The sequence below is a fragment of the Rhinoraja longicauda genome, chromosome 32 (assembly GCF_053455715.1).
Source record: "Rhinoraja longicauda isolate Sanriku21f chromosome 32, sRhiLon1.1, whole genome shotgun sequence".
In the NCBI taxonomy this organism is placed as follows: domain Eukaryota; kingdom Metazoa; phylum Chordata; class Chondrichthyes; order Rajiformes; family Arhynchobatidae; genus Rhinoraja; species Rhinoraja longicauda.
This window is the reverse complement of record NC_135984.1, coordinates 12349325-12365065: the sequence shown is the minus strand read 5'-3', so window position 1 is coordinate 12365065 and position 15741 is coordinate 12349325. Positions and strand designations below refer to the sequence as shown.

At 45.7% G+C, this 15741-nt stretch overlaps 1 protein-coding gene across 3 annotated transcripts in view; it reads right to left on the bottom strand.

Moving 5' to 3' along the window:
* Positions 1-15741, bottom strand: part of dscaml1 (Down syndrome cell adhesion molecule like 1) — a 494811-nt gene that overhangs the window by 85918 nt on the left and 393152 nt on the right. For all 3 annotated transcript variants that reach the window (XM_078426581.1, XM_078426582.1, XM_078426583.1), the window contains 2 exons: positions 15473-15619; positions 13809-13964 (listed from right to left, as the gene is read on the bottom strand). In XM_078426581.1, the coding sequence (XP_078282707.1) occupies positions 13809-13964; positions 15473-15619 (303 nt within the window). The remainder of the gene's footprint in view (positions 1-13808; positions 13965-15472; positions 15620-15741) is intronic.

The following is a 15741-nucleotide window of genomic DNA, read 5'->3' as shown; positions in this document are numbered from 1 at the left end:
AAGAGAGAGAGAGAGAGAGAGAGAGAGAGAGAAAGAAAAAAAAAGAGGGGGGGAGAGAGAGGGAGGATAGTGTAAGAGACCAGAAGAGATCTTTAATCAGATCGGTCTTGTTCCTACTCTGAGGTTCTTATGCTCAGAGGTGTGTATCAGACAGCTGAAGAAAGATAGACTGGGAAGGGCGACAGGGTGGAGAGAGGGGGGCGGGGGGGGGGGGGGCGGGGGGGGGGGGGGGCACAGTCTCTTTAAGTGGTCTGATAATTAATAAGAAAATGCCAGCTGATGAGACAGAAGCGAATGGCATTTTGCGGATTGGCCACCAAATCCTACCGCATGCCAGTTTTGTTAGATATTGAATTTTGAGCTTTACAGGTATTAAGCAATGTTTCTTGCTGAGAGAGGGGGAAGGGAGGGGGCTTCAGGGAGAAGAAAGACATTACAAGCAGCCAAGAGCTTAATCCTCCATTTTTCAGCATTATATGCTTAATGTGAAAGCATTATGATTGGACCGATAAAGATAAATTCTAATATTTAAGACTTCTGGGGGCTACATCATCACAATTTAATCCATGTACAAAGTTAATCCACATTCTCTGCACCTGTTTAGAATGGCAGGGTTTGAATAAGAACCTATGTATGTAGATTAATCTGTGACAAAGGCCCTGGGCACAAATCCTTTATTTCTTCATAAAAATTGCATGAATGTAGCAGACTTATTTGATTTCTAACTTCAGGCTATTCTATTTACAGCACAAGCTACAAATTCTGTGCAAAATATTCAAACGACAAATTACTGAATAATTGGGCCTGCATTATGACTGCCAGCATGTGTGGCTGGAAATAATCGCAGCGGCTATTTCTTAATAACACTAATATATAGTTCTAACATGCTCTAGCCCTGAATGATGCCCTTAATTTTCATATTAACCAACTCCACCCAGGTCACGGGGTCTCATTCAGTGTGGAGTTGTGTGAGTTCTCGAAGGCTGCATACCGTGCTGTTTAAAAAAAATCTCTGGCTGCCCTCCTGGGTGGATTGAAAAGATCCCAGCTGACTCCTCTACTCGAGAAGCTTCTGATGAGTTTTCCCACAGTGGGCACATCCTCAGAATAAAAGGATGTACGTTTAGAATGCAGATGGGGGAGGAATGGCTGTATCTGTGGCATTCATTGCCACAGATAGTCGCGGAGGTCGATACGCTGGGTAATTTCTTAAAGCGGAGATTGCCAGGATCCTGATTAGTAAGGGCGTCAAAGGTTATGGGGGGGAAGGCAGAAGAATGGGCTTCAGAGGGAAATATAGATCGAATGGCATAGAAGACGCAATGGGCCGCATGGCCTAATTCTGTTCCCATGTTGTGTAGTCTCTAATGCCTTGGCCAATATTTGTCTCTGAAGTAAACTATTGGATAATAATCTCATTGCTGTTTGTGGGATCTTGCTGTGCACAGATTGGCTGACACATCTTCTACATAGCAACAGTGACTCTCTTCAAAAATACTTCTTTGGCTATATTGTACTTTGAAATGTTTGCATTAGAAGCTCTTGAAATGGTAGTTCCTTAGACTTTACTTTAGGCTTTAGAGATAGAGTGCAGAATCAGGCCCTTTGGCCCATCAAGACTGCGCTGACCAGCTATTAACCAATACACTAACAGTATCCAACACACTTGGGACAATTTGCAATAGCTCCTCTATTCTGATCAGTCACAAGCCAAGGATTACCATGGGTGGGCACTAAATGTTCAGCGAGACAGGCAGCATCTCTGGAGAGAAGGAATGGGTGACATTTCGGGGCGAGACATGGGTCTGAGAGGATGTTACATTTTCTCAAGGAGGCTCTGCAAACTCCTTGTGATGTTTCCTTTGTCCTTCTGTAAATGTTCAGTTTATATTTAGTTTAAAGATACAGCGCAGAAACAGGCCCTTCGGCACACTGAGCCCGCTCCGACCAGCAATCCCCCCCGTTCACTAACACTATCCTAAACTCGAGGGACAACGTACAATTTTTACCAAAGCCAATTAACCTACAAACCTGTATGTCTTTGGAGTGTGGGAGGAAACTGGAGCACCCGGCAAAAACCCACGTGGTCACGGGGGGAATGTACAAACTCCGTACAGACATCACCTGTGGTCAGGATTGAACTAAGCTGAACCCAATGACTTGGCCTCCACAGATTCGCCACCTTCTGGCTAAGGAAATTCCTCCTCATCTGCATTCTACAACATGGCTGATCCTTGACCTCAGCACCATTTTCCAGCTCTAACATCATTACAGAATCGATCTAATGTTTTGTTCCATATTTATTTAATTTCGATTCTCCCAGTTCAACAGTGCCTGGATCAACACTCCAAGGCCCATGGTTGCTGGTCTAGTAACCAAACTGCACCTCCACCATTACTAAAACTACACCCTCAAGTCTGCGTAACTCGAGCTGTTATCAGGCAACGGAACCATCCTACCACAACTAGAGAGCAGTCCTGACTGACTGTCCACCTTACTAGTGACCCTCGAGCTGTCTTTGATCGGACTTTAACTTGCACTAAACGTTATTCCCTTTTCATGTACACTGTGAATGGCTCGATTGTAATGGTGTGTTGCCTTTCCGCTGGCTGGTTAGCACGCATCACGGAGCTTTTCACTGTACCTCGGTGCACGTGACGATAAACTAAACTGAAACTGAAAGTGGGAGAGACCAACCTGCCTCAATACACACATACAATATTAATCAACCAGAAACGCAGAAAGCCCTGAGGACATCCAGCTGGCCAGAAAGCAAGGTAAAGCCTCGTGGAAGTGAGCAAGCCTGGGTCCATTTATTATCATATCATATCATATACATAGCGCCGGAAACAGGCCTTTTCGGCCCTCCAAGTCCGTGCCGCCCAGTGATCCCCGTACATTAACACTATCCTACACCCACTAGGGACAATTTTTACATTTACCCAGCCAATTAACCTACATACCTGTACGTCTTTGGAGTGTGGGAGGAAACCGAAGATCTCGGAGTAAACCCACGCAGGTCACGGGGAGAACGTACAAACTCCTTACAGTGCAGCACCCGTAGTCAGGATCGAACCTGAGTCTCCGGCGCTGCATTCGCTGTAAAGCAGCAACTCTACCGCTGCGCTACCGTGCCGCCCATTAATATGAATTATTAATAATTATTAATTAATTATTAATTATTTAATAATTATTAAATTATTAATATGAATTAATTTCCGCAACAAAACAAAAAAAGGATTATCGTATTGAATGTGTCGGAAAACAACATATGACTGACTCATCTGCATTCTAGAGGTGCTTAAATATGTAATAATTACCCAGAGAACTTGGATTTCCTTTTGAATTAGAATATAAAAACCCTTCTGTTAACTCTTATGCAAAACAGGGATTAGTTAATGAAAAAAATATGCAAATACGTGGGGCTCACAGTATTAAAAAATAAATAAAACAGATGCAGATCCTGCTTTGCAGAAAAAATGGGTCATCCAGTTGATCTGGCAGAATTCCACCAGGATTTACTATCCACTGCAATCAAGGGACAATTAATAACCTTGGAGGTGGCGTGTTATAATGGATTTGAACATGATAGGATTTGTTCTGGCATGAACTGAAGCCTTAATTTCAGGCTGCAGTCTATAATTAGGTATATTTTAATTTTAAATCACTTCACCGGTCGTAAGCCAAGCTTGCTGGACAAGATGCAGCTCCAGCTACGTTCAATCCCACTCATTCTCAACTCCCAGCTTGTCCAGGGCAATAATAACCCACCCCCCCCCACTGGGGAAAGCTGTAGTGGGCTCTGTTCTGTGCGGGACCCCCTGGGGTTCAGTATGTACTGGGTCTCTGCGTGGTGCGGAAGGACCACGTCTAGATTGCAAATTGAGATCACTTGTCACGTCTCTCAATCTCAGCTGCATTTTGGAGAAAGGTTCCCGTAATACCACAGAACATCAGGACCACTCTTCCTCTCCCGCCCCTGGAGCTCCCTGCTTTTTGCAGACGCAGATGCAGACGCAGGCTTCCATCACACCCCATTCCCAGCCACTCCAGACTGGAGCCGCCTGCACTCATGGTACACCTTCAACAGCCAGCCAAGGCCCCAATCCCCCCCCCCCCCCCCCCCGGCTCCAAACACCCAACATCTGGTAGAAAATGAAAATGCTGCGAAGATTAAAATGCTGGAAACAAAGGACATTCGCGCGGCTTTTGTTTTCAGCATTTTAATCTTTGGAATATTTTCCTACACACACACTCACAAATACACAAACACACACACGCACGCACACACGCACACACGCACGCACACACGTAAAGAAACATGCAGATTCAAATACACACCCATAAACACCCTCAAACACACATAAATTCCCACACACTCACATATACAAACATAATTTTATTAACTAATCTCCATCTTACATAAGAACACACACACACATGAAGAAGCCTACACTCATACACAGACATATACACACACCCGCGAAGAAGCACACACTCATACACAAACACACTTGCGGAAGAAGCACACAAATATACACAAACATGCATGCACGCGACACACACGAATACGCACACATACATACACAAACATACACATGCACACACACACACACACATGCATGAAGAAGCACAAACATACACAAACACACACACACGTGCGTGAAGAAGCACACAAACATACACAAACATACACATACATACACACACATACACAACACACGGATACATGCACAACATATGCATACATACACATACATACACACACATGCACATGCACCCACACACACGCGCGCACACACGCACACACATACACAAACATACACAACATACGCATATACACATACATACACATACACACACATGCACACACACACGCACGCACACACAAACATACACATACATACACAACATACGCATGCATACACACATGCACTTGCACCCACCCACACACACACACACACACATATGTGCACACAGAAGCACACAAACATACACGCTCAACCCTCTGCCCAGCACCAGATTCCTGTCATTGTTTTATTCGTCTAGTTGTCACCCACGAGATTGCTACATGGACCTAACACCGTGGGATTATTGGGAGTTTCATGGCCACAGCGTGTTTCCCAGCTTTCCAACTTCCCTCTCTATTCTACCAGTTACATCCTCAAAAACCTCCAGTAAGTTTGTCTTACACTTCACTCCTCGACCTAGCTCTGCTTTGAAAATTGTCAACCATCCATGCCGTCTCGTGTTATAGAGTCACAGAGCCATACAGCATGGAAAACGTTCCTACAACCCAAGTCGAGCAAAATGCCACGTCCAGAAAAAGACGCAAAGTATTGGAGTAACTCAGTGGGTTAGGCAACATCTCTGGAGGACGTGGATAAGTGACGTTTCGAATCAAGACCTTTCTAGATGTCAACTCATTTACATCGGCGAAACCAAGCGCAGGCTCGGCGATCGCTTCGCTGAACACCTGCGCTCGGTCCGCATTAACAAAACTGACCTCCCGGTGGCCGAGCACTTCAACTCCCCCTCCCATTCCCAGTCTGACCTTTCTGTCATGGGCCTCCTCCAGTGCCATAGTGAGGCCCACCGGAAATTGGAGGAACAGCACCTCATATTTCGCCTGGGCATTTTGCAGCCCAGTGGTATGAACATCGACTTCTCCAACTTTAGATAGTCCCTCTGTCCCTCCCTTCCCCTCCCCTTCCCAGTTCTCCCTCTATCTTCCTGTCTCCACCTATATCCTTCCTTTGTCCCGCCCCCCTGACATCAGTCTGAAGAAGGGTCTCGACCCGAAACGTCACCCATTCCTTCTCTCCCAAGATGCTGCCTGACCTGCTGAGTTACTCCAGCATTTTGTGAATAAATCGATTTGTACCAGCATCTGAAGATATTTTCTTATATTATATATACCTTTCTTCAGACTGATTGGGTGGAGGGGGTGGGGAGAGGTTGAAGGCTGGAAGAGAGGCTAGATGGGGGAAAAGCCTGGCAGGTAATAGGTAGACACTGTCAAGGCGTTTTTTTGATAGGCAGATGGTTAGTCAACATGATCTCCAGAGATGCTGCCTGAGCCGCTGAGTTACTTCAGCACTTTGCATCTCCTTTTGTAAACCAGCATCTGCAGTTCCATGTTTCTACTTGCCCCATCCAAGCTAGTCCAATTTACTCACGCCTGGCTCATATCCCTCTAAACCCTTCCCAACCACGTACCTCTATAAATGTCTCGAATGCTGTTATTACATCTGCCTCAATCGTTCTGCAGAAGGATCCCCATTTAGAACGGAGATGAGGAAGAACTTTTTCAGTCAGAGAGTGGTGAAGGTGTGGAATTCTCTGCCTCAGAAGGCAGTGGAGGCCAGTTCATTGGATGCTTTCAAGAGAGAGCTGGATAGAGCTCTTAAGGATAGCGGAGTGAGGGGGTATGGGGAGAAGGCAGGAACGGGGTACTGATTGAGAGTGATCAGCCATGATCGCATTGAATGGCGGTGCTGGCTCGAAGGGCTGAATGGCCTACTCCTGCACCTATTGTCTATTGTCTATTGTCTATTGTCTGACCTAAAATGTTGACTGTTTTTCTTCCCACAGATGCTGCTAGACTGAGTTCTTCCAACACTTTCTGTTTTTGTTACAGATTCAGCATCTTTTTATTTATTTGTTGTGTTGGTTTTCCACCCACTCATCTCCGCCATCAGGCACTTCATGCTTCAGTGTAGAGGATCATAGAGTCATGCAGAGTACAAACAGACACTGGCCCAACTTGCTCACTCCGGCCAACACAACCCATCTACACTAGTCCCACCTGCCTGCGTTTGGCCCATATCCTTCTAAACCTGCCTCATGTGATAAGAGCAGAATTAGGCCATTCGGCCCATCAAGTCTACTCCGCCATTCAATCAAGGCTGATCTATCTTTCCCTCTTAACCCCATTCTCCTGCCTTCTCCCCATAAACCTTGATACCCATCTGTCCTATCCATGTACCTCTCTAATTGTTTCTTAAACGTTTCATATTGTGATATTTCTCATACTGTTCCCATAATATGTCACATGAGATGCTAGATAACTGGGTGGAAGCAAATCATCCTTAATCCCGAATGGGTTTCCTAAGCAGAAGAATAACTTCTAGTAGTTTATCTACTATTCATGTTAGGCTACATGCTCCAAACTTCAACGCAAAGTGCTGGAGTAACTCAGTGGGTCAGGCAGTATGTGTGGTGGGAATTAACCGGCAATGTTTCAGGTCGGGGGCCCATCTTCAGATTCCATTCTTGTGTCTCCATTTTACCGCACCACTGCATCCTTGTGCTCCAAAGTTTCTTGTTTTCTATCCCTCCTTGTTTAAATAATGGGATTATATTTACCATTTTACAACCTGCTGAATCTGTTCCATAATTTATAGAATCTTGCAAGATGAAACTCATGCATTCACTATGTCTAAGGTTCCTTTTTATGTACTCAGGAACACAATTCTTCAGCCTCTGTGATTTATTGGCTTTAATTTGTTCAGTATTATATTGTTAATAACACTAATTTCCTTTAACTACTCCTTTTCTTTACATTAGGCGTTACATTATTGGGATTTTACTTGTTCCTTCTGCCTTCAGTCAGAAACCAAAATCTTCCTTTAATTTTGCTGCCATTTCTTTGCTCCTCAAAAATTTCCCTTTTTCTAACTGGGACAGAGCTTCATCTCTCTTCATATTTGCAGAAGCTTTTACAACCCACTTTCATATTCCTTGCACATTGCTCTCTCTCTCCAAATCAAAATCTCAATCTATTTTGTATTGAGTTCTAAACTGCTCCCAATCCTCAGGCCTGATGCTTGTAACTTTTTATGCCTCCTCTTTAGATCCAATATAGTTCTTATCTTCTTTCATAAGCCATGGCTTTGGCATTTTTTCTTTTGTACTTTTGAAGGGGAAAGATCTAACAGGAGACATGAGGGCACACTAGGGTGGTGAGTATATGGAACGAGTTGCCAGAGGAAGCTAGTGAGGAAGTTACGATGGAAGTTATGATGACTGTTCAAAGTCAATTGGACAGGTGCACAGATAGACAAGGTTTAGAGGGATATAAGAAAATAACTGCAGATGCTGGTACAAATCGATTTATTCACAAAATGCTGGAGTAACTCAGCAGGTCAGGCAGCATCTCGGGAGAGAAGGAATGGGTGACGTTTCGGGTCGAGACCCTTCTTCAGACTGAACTGAAGGTTTAGAGGGAGATGGGCCAAATGCAGCCTAATGAGACCAGCTTCGTTCATAAATTCTAGGAGCAGAATTAGGCCATTCAACCCATCAAGTCATCTCCACCATTCATTCATGACCCATCTACACTAGTCCCACCTGCCTGCGTTTGCCCATATTCCTCTAAACCTGTCCTCATAAGTGTTAGGAGCAGAAATAGGACATTCGGCTCATCAAGTGTACTCTGCCATTCAGTCATGGCAGATCTGTCTATCCCTCTCAACCCCATTCTCCTGCCTTTGCCCCATACCCTTAGACAGCTTAGATAGACATCTTGGTCAGGATGGATGAGTTAGGCCGAAAGGCCAGTTCCTATTTTATGTGACTCAATTAGTCCATAACTCCCAAAAGGAATGTATAACTCTTGCAGTTCTGGCATTCACTCCTTAAATGGTAACCATCACCTATCCACCGCCATGCCTTTAAATGAAGCCCTCCAATCTACAGCTAAAGTTGGCCTGGTCGGAGCACTTGAAACCTTATAGTCCTACTCCCTGCTGCTTTGGTAGGAAAAGATTAGCCTGCCAAGACTAGCAATTGAGGGGGTATTTATAACATAGAAACATAGAAAATAGGTGCAGGAGTAGGTCAGCACTGCCATTTAATATGATCATGGCTGATCATCCAAAATCAGTACTTGCTTTCTCCTGCTTTCTCCCCATATCCCTTAATTTCATTAACCCTAAGAGCCATATCTTACTCTCTCTTGAAAACATCCAGTGAATTGGCCTCCACTGCCTTCTGTGGCAGAGAATTCCACAGATTCACAACTCTCTGGGTGAAGAAGTTTTTCCTCATCTCAGTCCTAAATGGCCTACCCCTTTTTCTTACATTGTGACCACTGGTTCTGGACTCCCCCAACATGCGGAACACTTTTCCTGCATCTAGCCTGTCCAATCCCCTTAAGATTAACAACAGCTGGGCTGCCCCTGCACTTCTCCAGATCAAGATCTTACATAGAATCTACAGCAGAGAAAATGATTATTATAATAATATTATTGGTCTATTCTACAATTTCATGCTCCCCATAAACTTTCACCCTCCAGACCATCGATGCAACATGAAATACCCTTCCACTTCTTTCTCATTCATGCCCTTTTTAAACTTCCTCTTAAATGATCAATGCAATTTTTCTGAGCCACTCCTTGGCAGGGTGTTTAGCACTGCCTGACAACTGACTCCACTGCACCAGGACAATGCCTTGCATAATGCCCTCTGCACAGAGGATCCCAACTTAAATGTGCACTCTGTGTACATAAAGAATTCAATTGTGTTTAATAGGCCGGATCATGCTGCTGGCCATTTCATTAAGAAGCGCTGGCAAACTGGTGCATGCATGCACACCAACGCATTGTGTGCACAAGCAACTGTGCATTGATGGGTAGAGACACAGAAAGTGCTGAACATCAGGCGTAGACGGATCGGATCATTATCATATCATATCATATCATATCATATATATACAGCCGGAAACAGGCCTTTTCGGCCCACCAAGTCCGTGCCGCCCAGCGATCCCCGTACATTAACACTATCCTACACCCACTAGGGACAATTTTTACATTTACCCAGCCAATTAACCTACATACCTGTACGTCTTTGGAGTGTGGGAGGAACTCATTGCTGAGCCCCCGAAACTTTCCAAAACTTCTTGAGCTCAGCACCTTGGTGCCGTAGCCCCACACGATCCATCTTGGTGTAACCGCGGCAACTCCATTCAGCTCAGTTTAGTTTATTGTCATGTGTACCGAGGTACAGTGAAAAGCATTTGTTGCATGCTAATCCAGCCAGTGGAAAGACAATATATGATTACAATCGAGCCATTCACAGTGTACAGATACATGATAAGGGAACAACTTTTAGTGCAAGGTAAAGCTAGTAAAGTCCGAGCAAAGATAGTCCGAGGGTCCCTGATGAGGTAGATAGTAGTTCAGGACTGCTCTGGTTGTGGTAGGATGGTTCAGTTGCCTGATAAGAGATCACATTCATGAAACATGGTCTCTTACATTTATCAATGGGTAAGTGGACTGTTATTCCTTGACTTCTTTGAATGTTTTTACTTAAATTAGATGCTTGTAAATTAATTATTTGGATTCTTATTCATATGTAATTTAACTTTTAAATGTTTTTAACTTTCCATGTCTTTTGGACGGCACAGGTTTAGGGTGAGAGTATCTGCAATAGCGAGGCCCAATTATCAGAAGAAAGTTCATTGACTTGAAGCGTTTTATTCACCACAGCTGCTGGCTGACGTCTCACGTGAGAAGAATCCCGACCCGAGACGTCACCCATCCATTTTCTCCAGAGATGCTGCCTGACCCGCTGAGTTACTGCAGCACTTTGTGTCTATCTTTGCAGATGTTGCAGATGCTGGTACAAATTGAAGGTATTTATTTCACAAAATGCTGCAGTAACTCAGCAGGTCAGGCAGCACCTCAGGAGAGAAGGAATGGGTGACGTTTCGGGTCGAGAACCTTCTTCAGACTGATGTCAGGGGGGCGGGACAAAGGAAGGATATAGGTGGAGACAGGAAGATAGAGGGAGAACTGGGAAGGGGGAGGGGAAGAGAGGGACATAGGAACTATCTAAAGTTGGAGAAGTCAATGTTCATACCGCTGGGCTGCAAGCTGCCCAAGCGAAATATGAGGTGCTGTTCCTCCAATTTCCGGTGGGCCTCACTATGGCACTGGAGGAGGCCCATGACAGAAAGGTCAGACTGGGAGTGGGAGGGGGAGTTGAAGTGCTCAGCCACCGGGAGATCGGGTTGGTTGAGGCGGACTGAGCGAAGGTGTTGAGCGAAACGATCGCCGAGCCTGCGTTTGGTTTCGCCGACGTAAAGAAGTTGACATCTAGAGCAGCGGATGCAATGGATACCCCAGCATCTACAGTTCCTTCCTACACAGCTTGACCAGCAGATGCTAAGGTCAGCTGGCAAGATTTTACAGGACCCCTCACACGTCCTGTTCTCTGCATTTGAGTGGCTCCCCTCAAGATTCAAGATATCTTTATTTGTCATCCAAAAAACAATTTTTTTGGACGAAATTCAGTCACCCACAGTCCAACAATAAAAGCATTAAAATAGGCAAATTACACAATAAAAGTATTAAAATAGGCAAATTACACAACCCCAACCAACACACAAAAAAAAGAAACATCCATCACAGTGAGTCTCCTCCAGTCCTCTCCTCACTGTGATGGAAGGCCACAATGTCTTTTCCCTTCCCCTGCCGTCTTCTCCCACGGTCAGGTTGTTGTGGTTGCAAGACGCCGGCTTCGCTGCTCAGGCTGTAGGACAGAGGAGAAGGGCAACCTTTGTCCCCAAGGCTGTTCAGCTCCTCAACTCCCAACTACCCTTGTCCCACTACTCACCCTGCTAACCCCCCCCCCCCTCCCCCCCCAATAGTTTTTGTACTACTCTACGTTCCTTTGAAAATTGCCCCACAGGGACATGTAAAGTGTTGCCATCTGAAAATTGATCGCTATTCCAGAGGATAGAAGGTTTATTGGGGTTTAAAGAAATAGAGATAAAAACCAAGGAGAATCAAGGGTTAAAGAGTAGCTGATAGACAATAGACAATAGACAATAGGTGCAGGAGTAGGCCATTCAGCCCTTCGAGCCAGCACCGCCATTCAATGCGATCATGGCTGATCACTCTCAATCGGTACCCCGTTCCTGCCTTCTCCCCATACCCCCTCACTGATGGTGAGCATCAAAGCGTAAGGACCTGCTGAAGTGTTTTGTCACTTGGACACTGCAACCCTGAAACCATCAAGATTATTTTGCTCCTGACAGAAAGAAATTGTTACAAATGCACCCCTTTGACAGCCACCACTGGAATAACACCAAAAAGATCCACATTAAACATTCCCAACAAACAGGAAGCATTTTAACACAATATAAAAGAAAAAAATAATAGTGGATATTGGGAAATCTCAATATTACATTGGAAGAACTTAAATAATGGATAATCCATGTTGAAGCCGAGATCCGGGAGCATTAATAAACATTACGATCATTAGCGGACATTTAATGTTTGGACAAAGACAGTCGGAAACCAAGGATAAATCTTTGGTTGCTATGGAGAGAGCCAAAAGAAGTGGTCCCAGGGTAGTGATAACATACCATTAAATTGTCACAGTGACAAACATGATGATGTAGGCCCATTAAACTCTGAACCAACCATGAACAATCATGACAGACAGTGCTCCTGCAGGAGGCAATGGTTGAGATAAGGATGTCACAAACAAACACAAATACTATTAAGATTAATTAATATCAAACTTTTTTTTACTGCCATTGTGCTGGCAGAAAGCGGTCCGAGTCTAATGGAAAAACAATCAAAGGATGTAGACTTTGAGTAATTGTTAGTTTGGTCAACTGGGTGGTGAAAAAGATAGTTAAATAAGTAATCTGTGGGCGTGACAGTGTATGTGTGTAGCTGGTGAGTGCATTCAGGTGAATGGATCCTCAATCTATGCACAATGTAGGAGATGGGAAAGTCTTACATAATTTCTAGGGAAAAAAACTGCAGATGCTGGTTTAAATCGATGGTGGACACAAAATGCTGGAGTAACTCAGCGGATCGGTCTGAAGAAAGGTCTCGACCCGAAACGTCACCCATTCCTTCTCTCCAGAGATGCTGCATGACCTGCTGAGTTACTCCAGCACTTTGTGTCTACCTTACATAATTTCTACATCAAATTCCAACATGATGTAACATTATCAAGTTACATCTATAATTCCCACATCCTGCACCAGTGCGCAGTGGCGCAGTGGTAGAGCTGCTGCATTACAGCGCCAGGGACCCAGGTTCGATCCTGACCATGGGTGCTGTCCCTGTAACCTGCGTGGGCTTTCCCCGGGTGCTACGTGTTCTTCCCACATTACAAAGATGTGCAGGTTTGTAGGTGAATTGGCTTTGGTAAAAATGGTTAATTGTCCCTGATGTGTAGGATAGTGCCAGTGTATTGTAGGATAGTGCCAGTGTATGGGGGTGATCGTTGGTCGGCCCGGACTTGGTGAGCAGAAGGGCCTGTTTCCATGCTGTATCTCTAAAGTCTAAAGTAAAGTCTAAATGTTGTTTTAGGTTCCTTGTCCTGGTTGTGCTGCTCAACACTGGGTCAGCACCAGCATTCCACATCATTCAGAACTAGGGTTCTGTATTAGGCCCGGGGGACGCCGTAGGCCTGGACACTGTAGACCCGGACACTGTAGGCCTGGACACTGTAGGTTCTGACATTGTAGGCCCGGACACTGTAGGCCCTGACAGATTAGGTCCTGACATTCTAGGTTTCTGACATTTTAGCTCTGGACAGTCTAGGTTCGGACGCCTGGGCGCCGCTTAACGGAGGTTGCCTAGCAACCCACCTCCCGGCCCGGGCGGCCGTCGTTGGTGGAGCGGGAGCACGTGGCAACTGGCTGGGTGAGGTCACGTGTGGTGCGGGGCGGTGACGTCACCTTGTCCTGTATTTGGGAGTGAGGAAGTTGGCACCCTTACTCAGAACCGTGACGGAGGACACTCGCTGAGCCCGACAGAGAGGAGAGAAAAGCTTCTTACTGTCTTCTTTCGTCTGTGCGTACACCACCAGACTGCGCACGCCATCCCCCGCCTGCGTGAACGCCAGCACTTGGACGCTGTAGTTGGTGAACTTCTCCAGACCGCGCAGCTCCACCCGTGATTCCAGCGTGGTGACGTTCTGCATCTCGCCCCAGTCTGGTGCAGAGCACAAAGAGGAAAGGTCACTCCTAAGTTCATAAATTCATTAGTGATAGGAGCAGAATTAGGCCACTCGGCCCATCAAGTTTACTCCGCCATTCAATCATGGCTGATCTATCTTTCCCTCTTAACCCCATTCTCCTGCCTTCTCCCCATAGCCCCTGAACACGCAGCAGGTGGTGTTAATGCAACCATCGCCCGCATTGCAATGGATGGACTGCACGGTGGTCTTTGAACCCACAGCAGGGGATCACAGACCCATCTGCCTGCAGCCTGTTGGGGACCTGTGGTGAATTTTTTATACTTCAGAAATAAAACTATATTGATGAAATAAACACAGAAAGGTCATTACTACCTGTACATGCCTTTCTTTATATTCATGTTCATAAGTTATAGGAGAAGGATTAGGCCATTCGACCCATCAAGTCTATTCCGCCATTCATTCATGGCTGATCTATCTTTCCCTCTCAACCCCATTCTCCTGCCTTCCCCCCATAACCCCTGACACCCGTACTAATCAAGAATCTGTCGATCTCCGCCGTAATATCTGTAGCCTTGGCCACCACAGCCTCCAGTGGCAATGAATTCCACATAGTGTTATCAAACCGAAACACTCATTTTACAAAGCACCAGTGGCACTCATTGAACATAGAACAAGTACAGCATGGAAATAGTCCCTTTGGCCCACGGTGTCCATCCGAACATGATGCCAGGTTAAACCAATCTCCTCTGTCTGCAGGTGATGGATACCTCTCAGTTCCTTGCCTATCTAAACGACTTTGAAATGCCACTATCGTATCTGTCTCAGTCACTGTCGCTGTGCATTCCAAGCACCTACCACTGGCTGTGTAAACAACTTACCCTGCCTAGCCCCCTCTCACTTTACAGCTATGCCCACTCCTCTTTGCCGTTTCCTTCCTGGGGAAAAAGGTTCCGTCTGTCCACCCTACCTATGCCTTTCATCATTTCATACACCTCTGTCAATTCTTCCCTCGACCTCCGTCATTCCAGGGAAACAAGCTAATGCCATTCATGTACCCTCTTTGAACAATGCACCCGTTGAGTGTTTTGTGTGCCAAGCCGTTCCACAAGAGCCAGTCCCTCAGTGTCTCGAGGCGGCAGACATGAGGTTGCTGCCCTTCCCTGCAAGGCCTTTGCATTGGCATCCCTCAGTACGTAGACGCATGTGCCATTTGGACACAAGAACACAAGAACACAAGAACACAGGAGCAGGAGTAGGCCAACCGGCCCCTCGAGCCCGCTCCGCCATTCAATACGATCATGGCTGATCCCACCCCAACCCTCTTCCCACTATCGCCCTTCTTCCCACCCAAAAGAACCGTGTGATCTCCTGGGAGAGGCGAAAAACCGGACACCTCACTGCAAAGTCGTAGAGTCAAACAGCATGGAAACAGACCCTTTGGCCCAACTTACCCGTGCCAACTAAGATGCTCCATCTACGCTAGTAGCTCACCTCCATCTGAGCTACTAGCTCAGTAGCTCACCTCCATCTTGATGCATGGACCAGTAGATGACACGGAAACCCTTCAATACTCCGTTCAAAGTACTGCGAGGAGGTGGTGACCAAACAATGGTGATGACGTCTGATAAGATTGATACAGCCTTCACGATGTCCGGAGGTTGGCTGGGAACTGGGAAAACACGCAACAAAAATGAAACCAATTAAAATACAAAGCAAACCTCGATCAATGCACAAACTAAACTGACCTCCACCAAACAATGTGAAGGTAGTTTAGGGATGACCAATCTCCCA